General features: G+C 36.5%; 2 protein-coding genes across 5 annotated transcripts in view; both read right to left on the bottom strand.

Moving 5' to 3' along the window:
* Positions 1-805: 805 nt before the first annotated feature.
* LOC135686645 (uncharacterized) lies at positions 806-11,101 on the bottom strand. The gene is made up of 5 exons (XM_065202919.2): positions 10,874-11,101; positions 6,376-6,634; positions 3,893-5,098; positions 2,958-3,229; positions 806-2,351 (listed from the first exon to the last, which is right to left on the bottom strand). The coding sequence occupies exons 1-5, from the start codon at positions 10,958-10,960 to the stop codon at positions 2,223-2,225; spliced, it is 1,953 nt and encodes a 650-aa protein (XP_065058991.2). The 5' UTR covers positions 10,961-11,101; the 3' UTR covers positions 806-2,222.
* A 2,357-nt stretch (positions 11,102-13,458) lies between these two features.
* LOC135686644 (uncharacterized) overlaps positions 13,459-17,466 on the bottom strand; it is a 41,759-nt gene continuing 37,751 nt past the window's right edge. For all 4 annotated transcript variants that reach the window (XM_065202916.2, XM_065202917.2, XM_065202915.2 and 1 more), the window contains exons 18-21: positions 16,630-16,716; positions 16,091-16,141; positions 15,669-15,758; positions 13,459-14,661 (exon numbers count right to left, since the gene is read on the bottom strand). In XM_065202916.2, coding sequence (XP_065058988.2) covers positions 14,551-14,661; positions 15,669-15,758; positions 16,091-16,141; positions 16,630-16,716 — 339 coding nt within the window. In that variant the 3' untranslated portion in view covers positions 13,459-14,550. The remainder of the gene's footprint in view (positions 14,662-15,668; positions 15,759-16,090; positions 16,142-16,629; positions 16,717-17,466) is intronic.

Genomic DNA, 17,466 nt, shown 5'->3' with positions numbered 1-17,466 from the left:
GAGGTCCTAAATGAGGTAGGAGAGTAACCTAGAAGAAGAAGAGCGACAACAAGATTTGGAAAGTTCAGCCATTTTCTGAAGGAAAAAGATGCTTGTCAGTTCAAAAATTAAGTTCAAGGAAATCACCATCGCTTCAGCAACGGTGTATGGAGTCAAGGCCTACAAATTAATATGTCTAATAAAATACGGCATTTTACATGAGAGTTTAATTTTGTTGCGACTTTTCAAGCAGAACTCTTTATCAGTTAAAGAGGATCTGAGGATATAATTTGTGTTGATTATTAATTCGACATGCAACTCGTTGAACTATACATTACCAAAACGTAGCCTCTAATATCCTAGAAAAGCTTCAATCGAGCATTATATTACGTCACCAGAAAAGATACACTATGGTGATAACAGTAGCCATCACGAATTATTTGAGCATACAACCTTAAAAAATATACAGCGAAATGCTCGTGCACTCTGATTTTATTTGATAAGGGAGTCTAAACTTCTCTTATAGACCAAACTCTTCACATGGAAAAGACTTACAATGGTGACCAACAGTCATAAGTGTAAATCTGAGCAGTGACAAAAAGTACAATTATGCCTTTGAAGAACACAATTGTCCGTTGGGACTGGAAAGATTTTGGACTTCGAAGTTGCATAATTGTGCTCAGTATGTGTAGAAAAAAGGAACTGTGACACATGGAGTACTAACTTGAATCGTCATAACAAGACGACTTAAATTACCCGGGCCACGGCACCAGAAGCAAAGAATTTAAAACCTGTGCAGGATGCAATGAAAAGAAGAAGACTAATATGAAATTCTCCAAACATGTTATAATCTTATAATCTAAGTTAGAGGTATTTTTACAAAATAAGATGCATATTAGAGAAAATTTTACTACATTAGTGAGAGATGTAGTCCTTCATAACTCTCTATTACTCTGGCAAATACAGCGACTTTGATTTCACTGACAGTATCCATTAACAATCAATAAATACTAAAATCAAAAATGTAAAATATTCAAATATTTGACAGAAAAACTATTCACGATTTTGAAGCTGAGTATGATATGGTCCTTCTAAACTTATCATGGATAGCTAGAGCTAGACTAAGTCGATAATTTAATTCCAACGCTATCATTTGTTCGCGATCAAGAAGGGTTTTGAATCCCAAATATCAATTGATTAGCAACACTTAGATTTTAGAAGGACTGAAAAAGCAAATAATCAGGGGTGCTTTTTCCTTAGCCGGTGGCCTAGAACAAAGGGGGAGTGGGCAAGAGAAAAATGCCGATGTCCAGAAAATGAAACTGAAATTTCAACTCAGTATGATAGGCACATCCAGCTTACTTCTGCCGGAAAATATTCCACGATAGTGGCCTTTTTACTCCAAAAATAGCAAATTGTGACAATATCTCCGGTTAATGAGCCTCAACAATATCTTGGGGTTAATTGGGCGCCAAGGAAGCTCCTTTGATCAGTTATACAATAGGTGATCTGATAAGAAAAGGTGAAATTGGATCTTGAATAAATAGAATTAAAGATAACAATTTTGCAAAAAGTAAAAACATAATGATATGGTGTTAACACAAGAATCGACAATCTAAAATTTTAATTTACAAAACTGCAAACATTCAACGATAAAATTCTATTAAATCTTATACGATAAAGAAAATATTAACATATTATCAACTACAGTGGAATTTTCTACCGAACAATATTTCGTGGTACAGCAAAAATTGTTGTAAAGACGAAGTGAAATAATCTATGACGTAAAGAGGCACACAACCTTTTCGTTAGAAAGCTCACTGGTACTTGCATTTTATTCTAGGATCAATTGAGATGGGACAGGATATCGATATATAGAAACTAGCGTCCACTTTTGGAACATTGAGCACTTTCTTGATACTTTAAAGGTTACCACTTATTTCTATATTATGCATTAGGGCAATGAACACCGATCTCAACATTTTTATATTACATTACCTTGTTAAGCAAAGCTTCTAAAATGATAAAATATTGAAGTTTGATGTCCAAACACGTCCAAAAGACAAGCCTTAAAGAGAAATAGCCAGCCCACTCACCCCGGCCCATAACACTAAATGCTGATACCATGGCAGTTTCGATTTCAATATTTCGACGACTTAGAGCAGACTTTAAAGACGAACCCTATTCTTTCAAGAACATAAATGGTATATCTTTTTTAATTAATATATTAAGACCACTCGGATTCAACGTCTTACATTCTGAATAGCTGCAGTCAATCTTGGGTCGACAGATGAGTAGTTCGTAGAGCTATTTTGCAGCGATGGTCTATTTGCACTCTTCCGCTCTATGTTGCTTGGCAGTACACCCAAAGCCTGTTGGATGGGTATACATCAAATTAATTTTAAATATTGATAACAAACACAGTTCAGTAATTATTTGGGGGCACTTAACAGGTTCAAAGATGGCTTACAAAAGTACTAACAATTTAATTTCATTTAATTCATATTATTTATTTACGACATCCATTCAGTTACAAAAATGAAGAACTAGTCCTAATTACAATATATAGAAGATAATATGACCAAATTAACAATTATGAAACCAGTACTGCTCTTCCAAGGATTCGTGCGCGGAAAGATAATTTCCTCAGCTTAAAAAATGGTTTTTTAGTCCCTTCTTCCTGGTGGTTGGTTCCTTATAGACACTTTCCAGAAAGTTATGAAAACGAAAAGTCTTCGCTCCAATTCAGAATGATCTCAAACCGACAAGTGCAAAGAGATTTTGCATGAAATATTATGGGTTGGCAATGGCAAGTTTTAGTCACCACAAACTTAAATTGCCAATTCAAGGTGCATAGGAAAACTACACAAAGAAAATATTATCTATGAAAAAACACTAACTGTGGAACAGATTTTATCTACGGAGGGAATCTTACCTACGACTCCAGTTATGTTTCGACTACCTACACAATTACTTACCGATCGAGGTGGGCAGTCATATATAGAGTCGCTATCCAACTGCATATTCGACCGAAGGTCAGAAGAAGTGCCTGCTGAATGACTTTCCTCGACCTCGGAAGGAAAGGTGGGCACAGATGCAGTGAGAACAGGGCGTGTCTTTCTATCCACAGGAGGAGGTATGCTTCTGTTCATCTCCAAACCGCCAGTTGATGAATGTTTCAAAGACCTGTCAACTTTTGGGGGCACGTTGAAGCCAAAGTTAAACAAATCAGCCGGGGAAGAAATAGGCTCTGTAAAGGAAAAATAATCATTAATAGCTACATTTGTTATAATATTATTTTATTATAATTATTAGGCAAACTGATGTCACTTCATCGAAAGAGTTTAGCAATATTTTGGTGATGAGTATGGAAAGCTGTATAAGAAACTTTTGTTTTGAATTTATATCGAATACGAATCATAGTTATATTTCATTTTGAAATGTTTTCAGAAAAATACATAGTCGCAGATTAAAATGAAATGAAAATAAAAAGATCGAAAGGGGAAAAGGAAATATGTTTATCGGAGTTTAATCAGTGTTGCGGCAGGTCTTCTCGAAGTTTCAAACATCGGGGTAATCAAAGAAAGCCGTGAGCGCAAGAAAAACAACGACAGAAATAACGATGAAACCTCGAAAATATCATCAAAAATTTGTTAAACCAATAATGCAGTTCAAAAATATGATTCAATTTTCTGCCTACAACGCTGGGGGATCTTAGATCAAATTAAAACTAATCATTGTTGTTTGCAACTAACTTGGCATAAAATGAAGGTTAATTGTTCAAGCTCTGGCTTTCCTGGGTTCCCACCTCCCCCACTTGCATATAAATCTTTATTTCGAAAAATTGGCACGATAAGCCACGGGGCAATATAGAAAACTGAATGAAAATAAGAAAATGCATGGAAATACCCACCGACTTCGTTGGAGATCCCACTTTTGGGCGGCAGGTCATAAAGGCTATCCTGGACATCCGGCTCTTGACTCTTTGGTGGGGTATCATAAATTGAATCTTCATTCTCTTCTTGACTCTTTGGGGGAATATCATAAATTGAATCATCAGTCTGTTCCCTATCTTTAAATGGAGGGGGAATGTCATAAAGGGAATCGCTGAGGTACCCCCTGTTCTGAAGTCCGTTTGGAGATTGGAAAGGGGGGTCATCCTGAGTTTCAACAGTTGGCGGAGTGTCGTAAATAGAATCCCCACAACTCTGAGCTTCATATTCTCTGGCAGATTTGAACGCTGGTGGTGTGTCATATATCATCTGTGAAAGAGAACCTCCAGTTGGAGGTACATCGTATATTTCGTCACCAGTCACTGGCATCGACAGCTGTCCATGCTTGGTCGTACCCCATTCACTAGATCTCGTTGGTTTTTGAAGCAACCGCCTTTCATTTGGAAGCGTATCAAAGCCATTATAAGTCTGGTCAGGGACGGGGGGCGCAGTTTCTCGATCCTCCGCACCATCGCCCTTGAAATCACGTTCGCTAATGTCACAACTAATATATTCGTCAGATTTTTGTCTCGGATTCGGCACGAGATCGTAATTGCTGAAATTAGCTTGAACAATGGGTCTAGGTGCTGGCACCGTATCATAGCTACTTTGCTGGGACCGTACACCGTTTACATGGTTATGAGTTAGTGTATCTTGATTTCCGTTGTCCGCTTTCATATCAACATAGGACTCATCCTTAATTGTCATGTTCTTTAACGCGCTTTCTGTTGCAGTAAATAATCTCGATTCTGGAGGGCTACTGCGTAACGGGAGGCCTTCAGGGGCGAGGCGTGGCTTAGGTACCATGTCATAGCAGGATCCACATGGGCTGTCGGACTTTGACTGTTTAACATGAATTCCAAAAGGCGAGCCAAAAGTTGGTTGAGGTGAATTGGTGTCGTCTTCTCTTGAGTCAAAATCGGAGCTACTTGAGCTGTCTGGTAACGGAGGAAGTTCCTTGTCATAGCTTAGCACGTCAATAGGGACAGCCCCTGTTATATCTTGACTACCTAATGACAAAGCACTTCCCTCTGTTGGCCCATCAGCAGCAAATCTCCTCTTTTCAATTAAAGGTGAATCAATAAAGGACATTGATGTAGGAGAAGACTCGATTGGAGACATACCAACTAAAATAGACAAACTCTTATTAAAAACAATCTTAAACAAATTTCAACTATAACCTTTTTTCGTTTTCATGACTGTTCAAAATTTTTTATCTCAAAAACATAAAAATTGCCGTTTTTAGGTTTGCTTCGACTCTATGATTATTTTGGATGTAAAACTGAAATAGTCAAGTGAAATCTGATAGCAGAATTATGCTGTTTAATTTTTAATAAATGTTTTTACCCTTTATATCGGTGATCCTTTTTTGTATCTATTCATATTTTGTTTTAAAACGTGATCAATTGACCGTAAGTAACAAAATAATTAAACACAATACTAAATATCAAACCTACACGAAATTGGAAAACTTGAGTCAATCCCTCGCCCTGAATTTCTTACGGGCAAATAATATTAGACTTGGTCATTTTTACGAATGCTCTTATTCTCCAGAAAGGAAGAGGTGTTATTCGCTCATTTGAAGACTTTCGCTTGTTTGACAACTAACGAAGTCGCTCCGAAGACGTACATTTACAGTAACCCAATATATTCGAAACTATCAAAATGATCACGTGCTCAAACCATAAATGATTCTTAGCAAACAGTCTTGGCCATCTAGTAATATCAGTTGAATTAGAAATTCCTTGGATTCTCCCTAAAGAGCTCTATAAAAAAGAAAAACAAATAACGATAGCTATCGGTTTCTAAAAAACTGAAAGTAGAGTTGAATAACACACGATCCGTGAGCTACAGTACTGCAAGATATGAGTTGAATCTATTGGGTTCAATAAGGTTCGACAAAGAAAACCCACAAATAACCAGTGGATAGATACTTCAAACCACCGTACTTTCCAAACCATGGTTCGACACCATTATGTTTAAATGATATCGTGCAACCATCAGTGGGCGCTTGAGAATGAGTAATGTTTTATCAATTTCCATAATTGTAAATGACCTAACTGATTTGGAATCAACGAAATAGCGAGTTCTAATATAATCGTGAACAAACACATGAAAGACATCTTGCTCATATTGCGCGGAGAATGAAGCATTGAGATAATCAGCATCAAGCAGGGCCATGGGATATTCTCTTTCCTTTCCAAAATAAACCCTTTCTTGGGATTTTCATAAACCCGGGGGATGCGGACCAATACCAAGCAAGGGGGTAGGGTTACGGTTGGACAGTAATTCTAGGTTATTTTGGACGCTAAATCTCGGCTATTTCGTGGATCAGCACAATTAAACAAAATCAGCAATATAAGGAAGCAATATAATTTATCAATATGATTACAAAACAGTTTACCTTGCTCTGAAAATCCACAAATTTCACAAATTTTCTCTATCCAGTCATTCATGGATTGATGAGTTTTTGCAACCAAATAATACTTTCTGTAATCAGTATTGATACAAAATATATAGTCCCATTTTTTATTCCGTAATCCTCCATCTATACTCTTACATCTGCTTAGGTCAATTGGCTTTTTTAGTGGCTTCTCACTTTTTCCATGTTTGAAATATTCCAATTTTTTGCTCGACCACAATTTGAAGTATCTTTTTCTCCACTGCAAAACATGGAAATATACATATTACCTCTTTACATTCATCAAATTTGCAAATTAAACATAATCTTCAAGCTAGCTTCCAGAACTAAAAAAAATATGGATTTCTCAAGTTAACAATAATAACGAAATATCTGATTCAATAAAAGTGGAAGAAATGCTAACAACCACAGGAAAAATAACTCAAACATTATCTTAAAAAAAGATTTTCAAACTTGAAAATGGCTTTGAAAAAAGCAAACATTGATTAACCTAAAGCTTTTCGTCTGACGCTCTTCAGAGTTTAAAACGTCAGAACAACGATCGAAAATTCTACGCTAGGAAATAACCAGTTGTTGATCGAAATAGGCCAATCAGACAGGCAAGCACATTACTGTTGAGGTTGACCAATCAGTGCCGCTTGCCTATTCAGAATGTTGCCTTTAGTTTACTCAACTGTTTGCTTTTTGCAAAGCCATTTTCAAGTTTTGTACCACAAAAAGATTGTTTGCAGATTTCCAAACTAGTTAATGTCACCATGTTGGTACCAAGGGGCACCATGTCTCAGAAAAAGCGGCCACAAATATCAAAGAGGGTGTATCTAAGAAAGGGCATTTTCAAAAACTTGTCCTTAACATTCACAATTCTAAAAACCCTGTTTGATGATCTGCATCATGCAGGGCGAATGGCATGGCGTGAAAGCTGCAAAGTGTATGATAATAATGCAAGGGTAAAAAACTGCAAGATTTATCGAACCCAGTGCCCTATATAGTTAAACTACTGAGTTCATTGTTACATGGAATAAGATATACACTTAGTTCTTTGTTCCAAAAGTATAAATATCACTTTCAATACACAGGCAGCAATCTGCTCTTTGGGCTTTTACAATTTCAGGTATTTTTTCATTTCACAATCAACTTAGAAGTTACCCATTTCAATCAAATAATTTCCGAAAAATATATTCAAAACAAATAAATAGAAACCTCCACTTAATATGAAAATGAATTTCATCTATCCAAACATCATCTATTGAAAGTTCATAGGATATTCAAACTCTAAACCGGAAGTTTCTGAAGAGTGTAATAATGGAAACATTTTTGGACAATTTTAACAGATGTTACTATGAATATTATTGCTGGTCAGTTACAAGTTCCAAGACAAAGAGTTCCCTCAATAGTTATTTGTCAGAGGCCACTTTAATTGGCATTTTGCAAATAGATATTTGAAGTTGTAATTCAATGTGACTTTACTCTATTTAATGCATTCATTCATGCACTGTGAAATTGCCAGGATAAGAGTTACAAAATTAAAAACTAGGTTCTTTATGACATTATGTAGAACTTATCTTAAAAGCTTCCACGACGAACCCTTAAATGTTGAAATATAATAACATTCTGAGGCCAATTAATCATAATAGTCAAAACAAAAATGAGAAAACAAAATCAAGTACAGCAGAAATTCTTGCTTTGATAATAAACCATATATTTTCGAGTTTACAGATCATTGTAATGGCACACCCCAGAAACAGTCATGGACGCATTCAGGGATGTGCCGATTTGGGGGGGGGGCATCATGGCTCCCCATTTTTCTGCAACGTAAAATAAAAAGTTTTGAACAAAAGTGGAAAGAAATGTAGCCTACCATTCTGTATGTAATTGTGCCTAGTATTCCCTTAAATATGCCCTTATTTCTAGCTTGGTTACTATGTCCTAGCCATAGAAAACATAAATAGAACTGAACATGAGAATTTGATCGAAGAAATTGGTCATTGTCTAAGTTGTACGGAGAGTAACAGCTTGTTTAGGAAATAGATGGAGAAAAAGATCCAGAATAACTTGATGCCAACAAAAAGTGATGAAGTTTTGTATTTTCCTTGGCTTAAACAAAACTTTACTTTATTACTTTATCACACAAAATTTTAAGATAAGATTTGATAGAGTAATGTTCCAACTGCACAAAATCGCTTCATTTAGTTTTCCTCCCAATCTTATTTTGGTTATTCTCAACATCTCAGAATATTTTTCTTTATGAGCTACATTAAAAAGGCTATTTAAAACCTTCAAGCCCTTTCCTATTATGTGTTAACATTACAAAAGACGAAACTAAGGGACATTTTGATAAAAGAAAGCCTGAAAATAATGCCTTGGATTCTCCTCCACCCAAAATCCATTTTATAGGCCTGGTCGTTTGTATTTTGAAAGGTGAGCTTTGAATCGCTCCCCTCATTTGCTGAGGCGTGCTAAATCAGTAACACATAGAATGTACTTTAAAGACAATCGACAGATGACTTTAGCCCCTTTAATATCCGTCGGTTGCCTTTAATAGCCTCAGTCAGGACTATGCTGTTTTACTTCTTTCAATTTGTATTTGCTTTAACTGTGACTTAGGCACCACCTTTACTTGAAGTATTTGAAAGAACAGACTCTTTCAGTTTCATGTAAAGCTGGCATAACACAAAAACAACAATTATCTTGCCAAACAATCTTTTTGTTGTACAGAATTTGAAAATGGCTTTGAAAAACAAATTTTGAAACAAACTTTCGTCTAGCACTCTTCAGAGTATAAAACGTCAGAACATAGATGAAAAACTTTACGCTAAAATACCCAGTTTTGGGTCGAAATAGGCCAATCAGAAAATGCGAGCACATGACTGTTGAGGTTGGCCAATCAGTTCCGCTTTCCTATTGAAAATGTTACCAATGAAGTCCTAAGGTGAAAACTAACTCCTTCTGTCTACACAAGAGCGGTCTGTCATGTTTATATAGTAGATAGATTGACAAACTGCTAGATGGAACGATAATAAGGCTTTGCCAATAATGTGAAACATGTCGCAGTTATAGTTTTCCCCCAATCTGGGTTTTTCAGTAAATGCCACTGGATAGTGGAATTCCATGTTTTGGTTGTCGTTTTTGATCTGCAAGACAGAGTACCCTGTTCTCTTTGAGGGGTAGTTTTGTTTCTATTGCTAGAAGGGACCTGCTGTTTTATGATATTCCCCAATCTACAATTCCTAGAGATTTCTTTGACTTTTCTGTAACTGTTTTCTTAAGATTGAAAGGTTCTAATTGCTACAAATGTACCTTTCGCTTATTTAACTATCCTTTTCCAGATAGATCAAAGTTTTTGCCTATTATTACAAAAACCACCCAACAAGCAAAAAGTTAACTGCAAAAAATGCGATGACGGGAGAAGTCGCTGTTACAAAAATAACCCAATTAATCAAAAAAGTATAGTTGGCCACTTTTTTCTGTAAACAAACCCCCCCCCCAAGCTATATTGTCTAGGTACATCACTGGAGGCATTTGGGGTGCAGCTTAAAACTAGATACATTAAGTTTAAATCTGGAAAAATGGCATTTTCAGGAATTTTTTGCCATCCCACATTTGAGGTTCAGGGCTGTTGGCACACCAGAGATCTTGTTAAAATTGGTCATAATCTGCAAACAGAATCTTTTTTGAAAGTGAGTTGTTTTTATGTATGTTATTGATAGAGTGATTTAACTGACCGTCTATATTGCTTCAGTATTGAGCCAGTCTGCAAAGTATCCAGAATAATAAAACGATAGTTACTACAACCATAGGACATCAATGAAGGGCCAAATGCTGAGGGGCAATGTTGTCAGTAAAAACACATGCTGATATTCAGTTCCATCACATTTGCACCAATGCCCACTTTATTCATTGCACTCTCAAGATCTTGTATAAAGAATCACAATATTTTGCAGTCTAGGTACTTAATACCTATTATAGGTCAATATTGCAATATAATATTTTCATGGACCATACAACTTCACAACTAATCTCACCCTTTTACGTGTTTTACTTAGTCAATACCCTCTCAATGCTACTAACAGATTTACCAGATAAAGTATTAATATCCTTCCCTTCATTCACAAGCCAAATAGCATCCAGCGTTATTACGTAAATAACACACAAATAACATAATTTTCATTTTTATAACATTCGTTTTATCTAAAAGTGGCTCTTTTGTAAACAGGGGTTGGTATATTGCATTGTGTTTCCCTTCAAAGGGTTTATATATAAATACGGAAACACGAGTACCGTGTCAATCAAACGTTACTGTTCAAGGAAGGAGACCAAGAAATTTGACAAAAGAAAGCCAAATAAAACTTCTGATCTTACAAGGTATAAACAGCGGTACACCTTGTCAAATGGCCAATGTGAGGACATTTTCGGCGTAATGTTTGGAAGCCAAAATGGCCTAAAATTTCAATGTTGACAAGAGTGTACAGTGTAACCTTACCCTGCTCAGGTCTTTGCTTTTGCTTTCTGGAGGTGATTTGATGAGAGTTCCCTGGTGAATCAAAGTTCCAATCTCCTGATCAGACATGGCTGCTTTCCACGAGTCATTAAAACGCTGCTTAACATAACTCGGTGTTTTCGACTTTAAACATGGGACAACTTTCAAGCAGGTGATGACTGCGCGAAATCATTACCGCCACTTCCGCGCGCTCCTTCGCAATATACTACTACTTTCTTTCTAGGTCGATACAGGGGAAAAATTACCTTTCGAAACCTCAGTTTTGTTTTCAAAATTTAATTTCATTGGATATGAAAGCTCATAATAAACACGTTTCGACAATTCTAAACTTGCTCACCATTGAATGATGTAATTGGAGTATTGAAAATTTTGGGCTGCTTAACAGTTTCGTGATATTGTTAAACGCAATGTGCATTCTTGAATATGAACCAGGGGATCCAACGCAAGTTGGCAGTAGGGAGATAGGGGGGAAGGCAAATAAAAGACTTATAACAAACGATTTTACAAAAAAGCGCTATTGCCTTGCAAAAATAGAGGTAAATGTCCCCTGGTCCCATGTCGTCAGAGGTCCGTTTGCCTTCTTGCAGTAGAACAAGACCATATATGTATTGCACATCCACCGTGATCATAAAATGTATACTAACTTTTTACAAGCGATTCTGCAACTCCTGATTTAGTAATAAATGACTAACCTTTCTTATCGCAACTCATTTTGCGGGGGATTAAGCTTTCGCTTATATAAAAAAGGGAAATGATAGCGATCTCTAAGGCTCTAGGAAGGAATCGGGCAACATGCTTAAATCTGTACCTGAATTTTGCTTTTGCGGAAACTTTGCTGAATTTAAAAACTGCCCAACGTTTGTTATCACCAGTCAACATGTAACTTTGGGTTTTTGCAACGTCTTCTGTAGCTTTATCAGATTTGCATTCCATTGACTTCAGGTATCCGACTATATTGAATTTCGCTGCATTTTAAAAACAGTAGACAGGGGCGCCGTAGAAGTGGCACAGGCAGTGGCGGTTATAAGGGGGGCAATGGCGGCGCCAGCCACTAAGCTCTGGGGGGGGGGGGGGACAAACCAAAAGAATTTAAGCCACGCCCTTTTAACAACCAGAAAATGCCCTTTTACCAACAGAAAACGCCAATTTTATTCGAAGGGAACGCCTATGACTAACTTTTGTTTGAAAATTGGCAGTTTGAAAATCTTAGGATGACATCACAAAAAGTACGGTGTCAAAATATTACCCAATATTTTCTAATCGAATTTAGACGAACTACAAAATCGATTCTCCTGAGAACTGGGGTGTCCTCCCCAGTCCCCCCCGTGGCGCCGCTACTGAAGGGGAGTCCAAGGGGCCATGGCCCAAGGCCCCGCGCTTATGATAGCCAAAAGGGGCCTCACACCTAAAAAAAGATGGAAATTGTAAAAGAACAAGGGCCCCGCAGATGTTTTTGGCCCAAGGCCCCGCAGTCCCTGAAACCGCCACTGGGCATAGGGGTGCACAGAGGGCAACTTCCCCTCTTGCCCTTTGATAGTAGAGCTAAAGGGGGCAAAGTACCCTTTTCATAAGATTTGCACTTGAGACCGGCTTTTTGCAAACATAAGAGAGATTCTTTCGAAATTTTGCCTGTAGTGCCTTATTCATGTCAACATTTCTAAAATTTCAAAAAGTTCTTGCCACAAGATGCCAACAGTAGATCGAAATAAGGCAACAGTTACGAAAGAATTAGTAGAAGCTGGGGTATACTTTTCAAATGAATTATGATTTAAAGGGATCCTCTCCTGTTTTTCATCTGGTAGATTTTGCTATTCCGCAAAAAGAGAGGCTAAAAGTGGAATTTAAAAAGCTTTTGATAAAAGGGGCTGCAGGCTGTAAACATGTGCCAAAGAATAAGCACTTATGGTTTTCAGATGCCAATCATCTTCAACCGCAGAGGAAACAATGTTAGTTATTGAGATTAAGAGAACATCCTTGTGGAACCGCAGCCATGTGCTTCTTCTTATTGCTCTAACAGTTGACGTTTAATCATCAACTTAGCAAATTGTGTATTTTCATTTTAAGTGCTTTTGGAAGACAATTTATAGTTAACCACTCTATGAGAACTAAAACGTTTTGACTGTCGTAAATAGATATGCTCATCGCCATTATAGAAATCGAAACCACCAAAGACCTTTGGGATCACAGATGGCCATTTGTTAGATTCTCTAGCTGAGTTAATAACATGCTCGATCTACACCACAACGATCTGACTACATACAAATACGGGATCAAGCTTATATTGAAGCCAAAAGGGTGACATTTGTTGGTGAGCGAGGCTCGAGAGTCTTTGCTATCTTTCAAGATTTTTCACTATTTCAACGTCATCGGTACATCGGCTGCATCGGCTGGAAGCCATCGGTGCAACGGTCACTTGCACTGATCAAACTCATTCTGTGCAAACATATAGAAATAGCTACGCGTATGCGTGTACAGCTCTGCCTTTATGGTATCGAGAACTTAATGATATTTCAGTAATCTGCTTATAAAGAAAGAGTTAGGTATGAAAGAAAAAATTGAGGCAAATATTTGCAGATTAAGGAAAGCATCGGATTACTCGCAAAATGAATCTACTTTCAAATGATACATCTAAAAATTCTAGCGATATTTACAACTCTAAATTTTACACTTACGGACGCGCTATTATGCTACACTAAATAAATTTGTCTCTTAGAATTATTTGACGCGAAGATGATGACAAAGCCTGAAAATAAAATCAACCGGCAAATGCCCAAGGGGCAAAGGATATTTAATTTTACACGACACTGCGACCTGAGGCCATATCCAAATTAGGCCGAAAGAGTTTGCTGAAAATTGAATTGAAAAGATGCCTTTTAGGAAATTTTCCACATTAAAAAAGTTCCAATAGTAGAGCTTAAAAAAAATAATGTTAAGCCCAAAATGTGGAAGGAATCAAGGAAGAAGGATCCAGGGGTCTTTTTGAAAGGTTACAAACATTTGAAACAAACCGTTGTCTTTTCTCTACAATATCAAACAGTCGAAGCCGCAAAAAATTTTTGAAGACTCTAGTTGGCATATCTTTGGATCATGGTTTGGTGCTTTTCTGAAAAGCATAAAATGCTTTTTGTCAATATATACCGTGTCAGCCTGACATATTTAGTGTATTTTGTTAAGCTGCTATAGTGAAATTTTAGCTTTCATGATCACAATTTCGTAAATTAAAGTTTTCGTACGTTTTTTGGGGAGGGTATTGGGGGACTTTAGAATGCAGTAGTTTTATGGAATGTATTTAAAACTTCAGAAATTTGTATTTTAAAAAATTTACGTAAATTTTATTGTAAATTTGTTATTCGAATTAGATTAGTATCTTTTTATTTTGTGATTAGAAATAAGAATTATTTGTATTCAAATTAAAATAAGATTACACACATACATACAGCTATGCCAAAGACAGCCTTGAATAATGCTTTTTTCCATGTAAATTGAACAAAATTTTGAAATTATTTTTTTGACGACCAGGACTTAATGTACGTTAAATCTCTTTGCAGCTAGGGAAAAGAATGTATGCTGTTATGTCTTTCGGATTAAAATCAGGCCATATCACCCCCCCCCCCCTACATCTTCTAATAGATACATAAACTCTGTACATAAACTGGAGGTCAGATTCGCGTTGCTACAATTCCATTTATAACATTAGATTTATAGTTTTCCCAGCTTGCTTGATCTTGTAAGTTTTGCTGCAAACTTGTTGCACACGGGGTAGGTGATATCTAAAATAAACATTAGACAAATTTTGAACTTTATAGAAGAATATAGACTGTAAAACTGGATTATCATAATAACGTTGCCCAAACGAATTTCAAAAAAGACGAGGAAATAAATTTAGTTCTGCAAAGATCACTATTAGACAGGGAATTTTTAACAACAATCGAGCAAAGTGCCTAACCTTAGTTTTTGTTCTTGATTTGGGTACTTTCAGCCTTGCTGAATATTTCAAGCCTTGGATACATTCTTGTAACACAATAGAAATCACGTGCTCGATGACGTCATTAACGGTCATTTAAACTTTTACTTCTCTTTTTTGGAAAATCGCTTCATCCATCTTATTTGGCATTGTAATGGGAGCAAAAAGTTCCAAAAAATAAACTCTATCAGACTTGCAGATAACGAGTTATTGCTATTTAAAGTTTGCATGACATCATCAAAATGGAGGTTCTGCAGTTTTCAAGCACGTGGAATTCAAAGACTGATGGTCGTGATTTAGGTTGCTTTACCTCGATTTTGAAGTTTTTTGACTTCATGTTATTCAGCAGCATTCAGCAAGTAAAAAGTTTAATGGCTGGGGAAAATGGCGTCATCGTTAACGTGATTTCTATTGTGTTACAAAAATGTATCAAAGACTTAAAAATATTCAGCAAGGCTTAAAGTACCCAAATCAAGAACAAAAACTAAGGTTAGGCACTTTGCTCGATTGTTGTAGGAAATTCCCTGTCTATATTGCTGGCCAGCAGACAAGGTAGAAAGAAAAGATGTCTATGAAATTTCCAAAAAGATTACAATAGACACGCAATTTTTGAATACTATAATACCAAGTTGTTTCCACAGCTTCAGTCTTGCTGAATTAATAGTTGTGATAGCTAACTCTACAATCAAAAAATTGTTTTGGAAGAGAAGACTGCAGTGATAATTCCTTTTATTGGTAATATCAAAAACATTTGGACTACAAGGTCTTCAAATTATATATATCGGTATTGACAAGGAAAAGAATAAATTGTACCTCTGATCTTAGCATCCTTAGCAGGCCTTCATTTATTTTTTGCTTCACCCAAGCCTTGGACAGAAGGACACATTCAGCACCGTTGCTTATCTGGAAGAAAACAGAGTTTTTCAAAGAAATTTGATAATAATTTCCAAAATAAATGAGAACATTGCAAGGATTGTTGTTCCCTCCATAAAACTGACGTACACACATGTTTTGTCTTAACATCTAGGTGTAAAGATACGATAACGCTATGACAACTAATGTTATGGGGCAACTAGCAAATTCCCATTTTGCTAAGGTTCTTCTCAGTACAATAAGTATTGCATAAATTGGAAAATGCCTCGATGAACCATGATTAAAAAGAAAACAGGAGCGTCGGAAATAATCATATCGTAAATAAATGTTTGTGGAAGCTTTGGAACCATGGAGTTACTTACAAGGTATGACTTTGTTTGTGGTACATCGTGGTATAGAAGTGCAGCTAGGCCCTAAATGGAAGAACATGACAGCATAAGAACAAGAAATAAAACTGGAAAGGGTACACAATATGTTTTTCAGGGAATCGGGAATTGGCAAATCTTTATGAGCGGGATTCGGGAATAGATAACAACGGGATTAGGGAATTGATGGTCGGGAACCCCAGAATTAGGCGGGAATTCAAGAATCAGGGGAACTATTGGGCACGCTCACAGGATGGTTAAAATTACAGTGCACGTTTACAAATATGGTTGAACACAATGCCTTGTAACTGATATGGTTTTCTGTCAACATACATCATGAAAGTAGTTGCTTTTGAAAATCATTGCTTTACAAAGCAACATAAAATAGGCAAAATATTTTAAAAGCCTAAAGGATAAGATTTGATTTAAAGTATAAATAAGTAAGATAAGATCTTTAGAAAAGAAACCTTAGTAGAAGTCCAAAAAAACAAATGCTCAAGTCAAGTAAGACAAATTTAAAAAAGACATGTCCTTACAAATTGGTCTTTTGGCTTCAGCACTTCTGTTTGAACAAACACATCTTGAGTACTTCCATTCTTGTCCGATTTTTTATTTGATCTATTCTATAATTAGAAGTGAATGGTTGGGTAAAACGAGAACGGTCATAGAAAAAACATAAAAAACATGATTGTGTGAAGGATGTGTTTGGGAGGTGTCTACAGAAAGTGTGAAGGCTGAGAAGCAACGTTCAGGACTAAAACAATTGAAATTATACGCGACTTTGAGAGCTGCAATGCCTGCCAAAAGTACTTGGAACACCCACCAATTAACGCTGCATTTGATATCTTTCATTCCTTTCATGAAAAAAAATTGCTACTTCCGCCCCCTTCCCCCTAAAACAATATTGATGATTTAGAGAAATATCATAAAAGAAGCGCAAAAGAAAGTGCTTCCTAAAATCCTAACCCGTTTGATAGTAAACCAACATTGTTCTGTAGGGGAGAGGGAGATGATTGGTTTTGACCTTGGAAATTGATATCAGTGTTCCAAGACTTTTGGCAGGCATTGTGGGTCCTGATCAAGTAACTTATTTTAAAAAAGCGTTAATAAGAATACGTGGTCTAAGTTACAACGTTACTGAACGATCAATTTTTAAAAGCAGCAGAGCAGTGGATAGATCTGGGTTAAAGATGTTTGACATCCGCTTTGATTTCAACATCCCAATCTGATGATGAACGCCCATTCTCTTGATACACCTTTCCGGTTGATTATCGAGGTATACCTTCTTAAAAAACAGCATCTCTTAAAACGCATTGACAATATGATTCATTGCAACAATTACCTCACTCTTTCTATGCATACAGTAATCATAG

Source organism: Rhopilema esculentum, chromosome 6 (assembly GCF_057945365.1).
Source record: "Rhopilema esculentum isolate cy_ngs chromosome 6, ASM5794536v1, whole genome shotgun sequence".
Taxonomy (NCBI): Eukaryota; Metazoa; Cnidaria; class Scyphozoa; order Rhizostomeae; family Rhizostomatidae; genus Rhopilema; species Rhopilema esculentum.
This window is presented reverse-complemented; position numbering and strand designations above follow the sequence as displayed.

Bases quoted from the DNA above. Each gene is read 5' to 3' on its own strand.
- LOC135686645 (XM_065202919.2), bottom strand. From the start codon at position 10,960: ATGTCTGATCAGGAGATTGGAACTTTGATTCACCAGGGAACTCTCATC. The intron at 5,099-6,375 runs GTAAACTGTTTT...TGTCTATTTTAG, and splicing joins TTGTGGATTTTCAGAGCAAG to TTGGTATGTCTCCAATCGAG. The intron at 3,230-3,892 runs GTGGGTATTTCC...TTTCCTTTACAG, and splicing joins TGGGATCTCCAACGAAGTCG to AGCCTATTTCTTCCCCGGCT.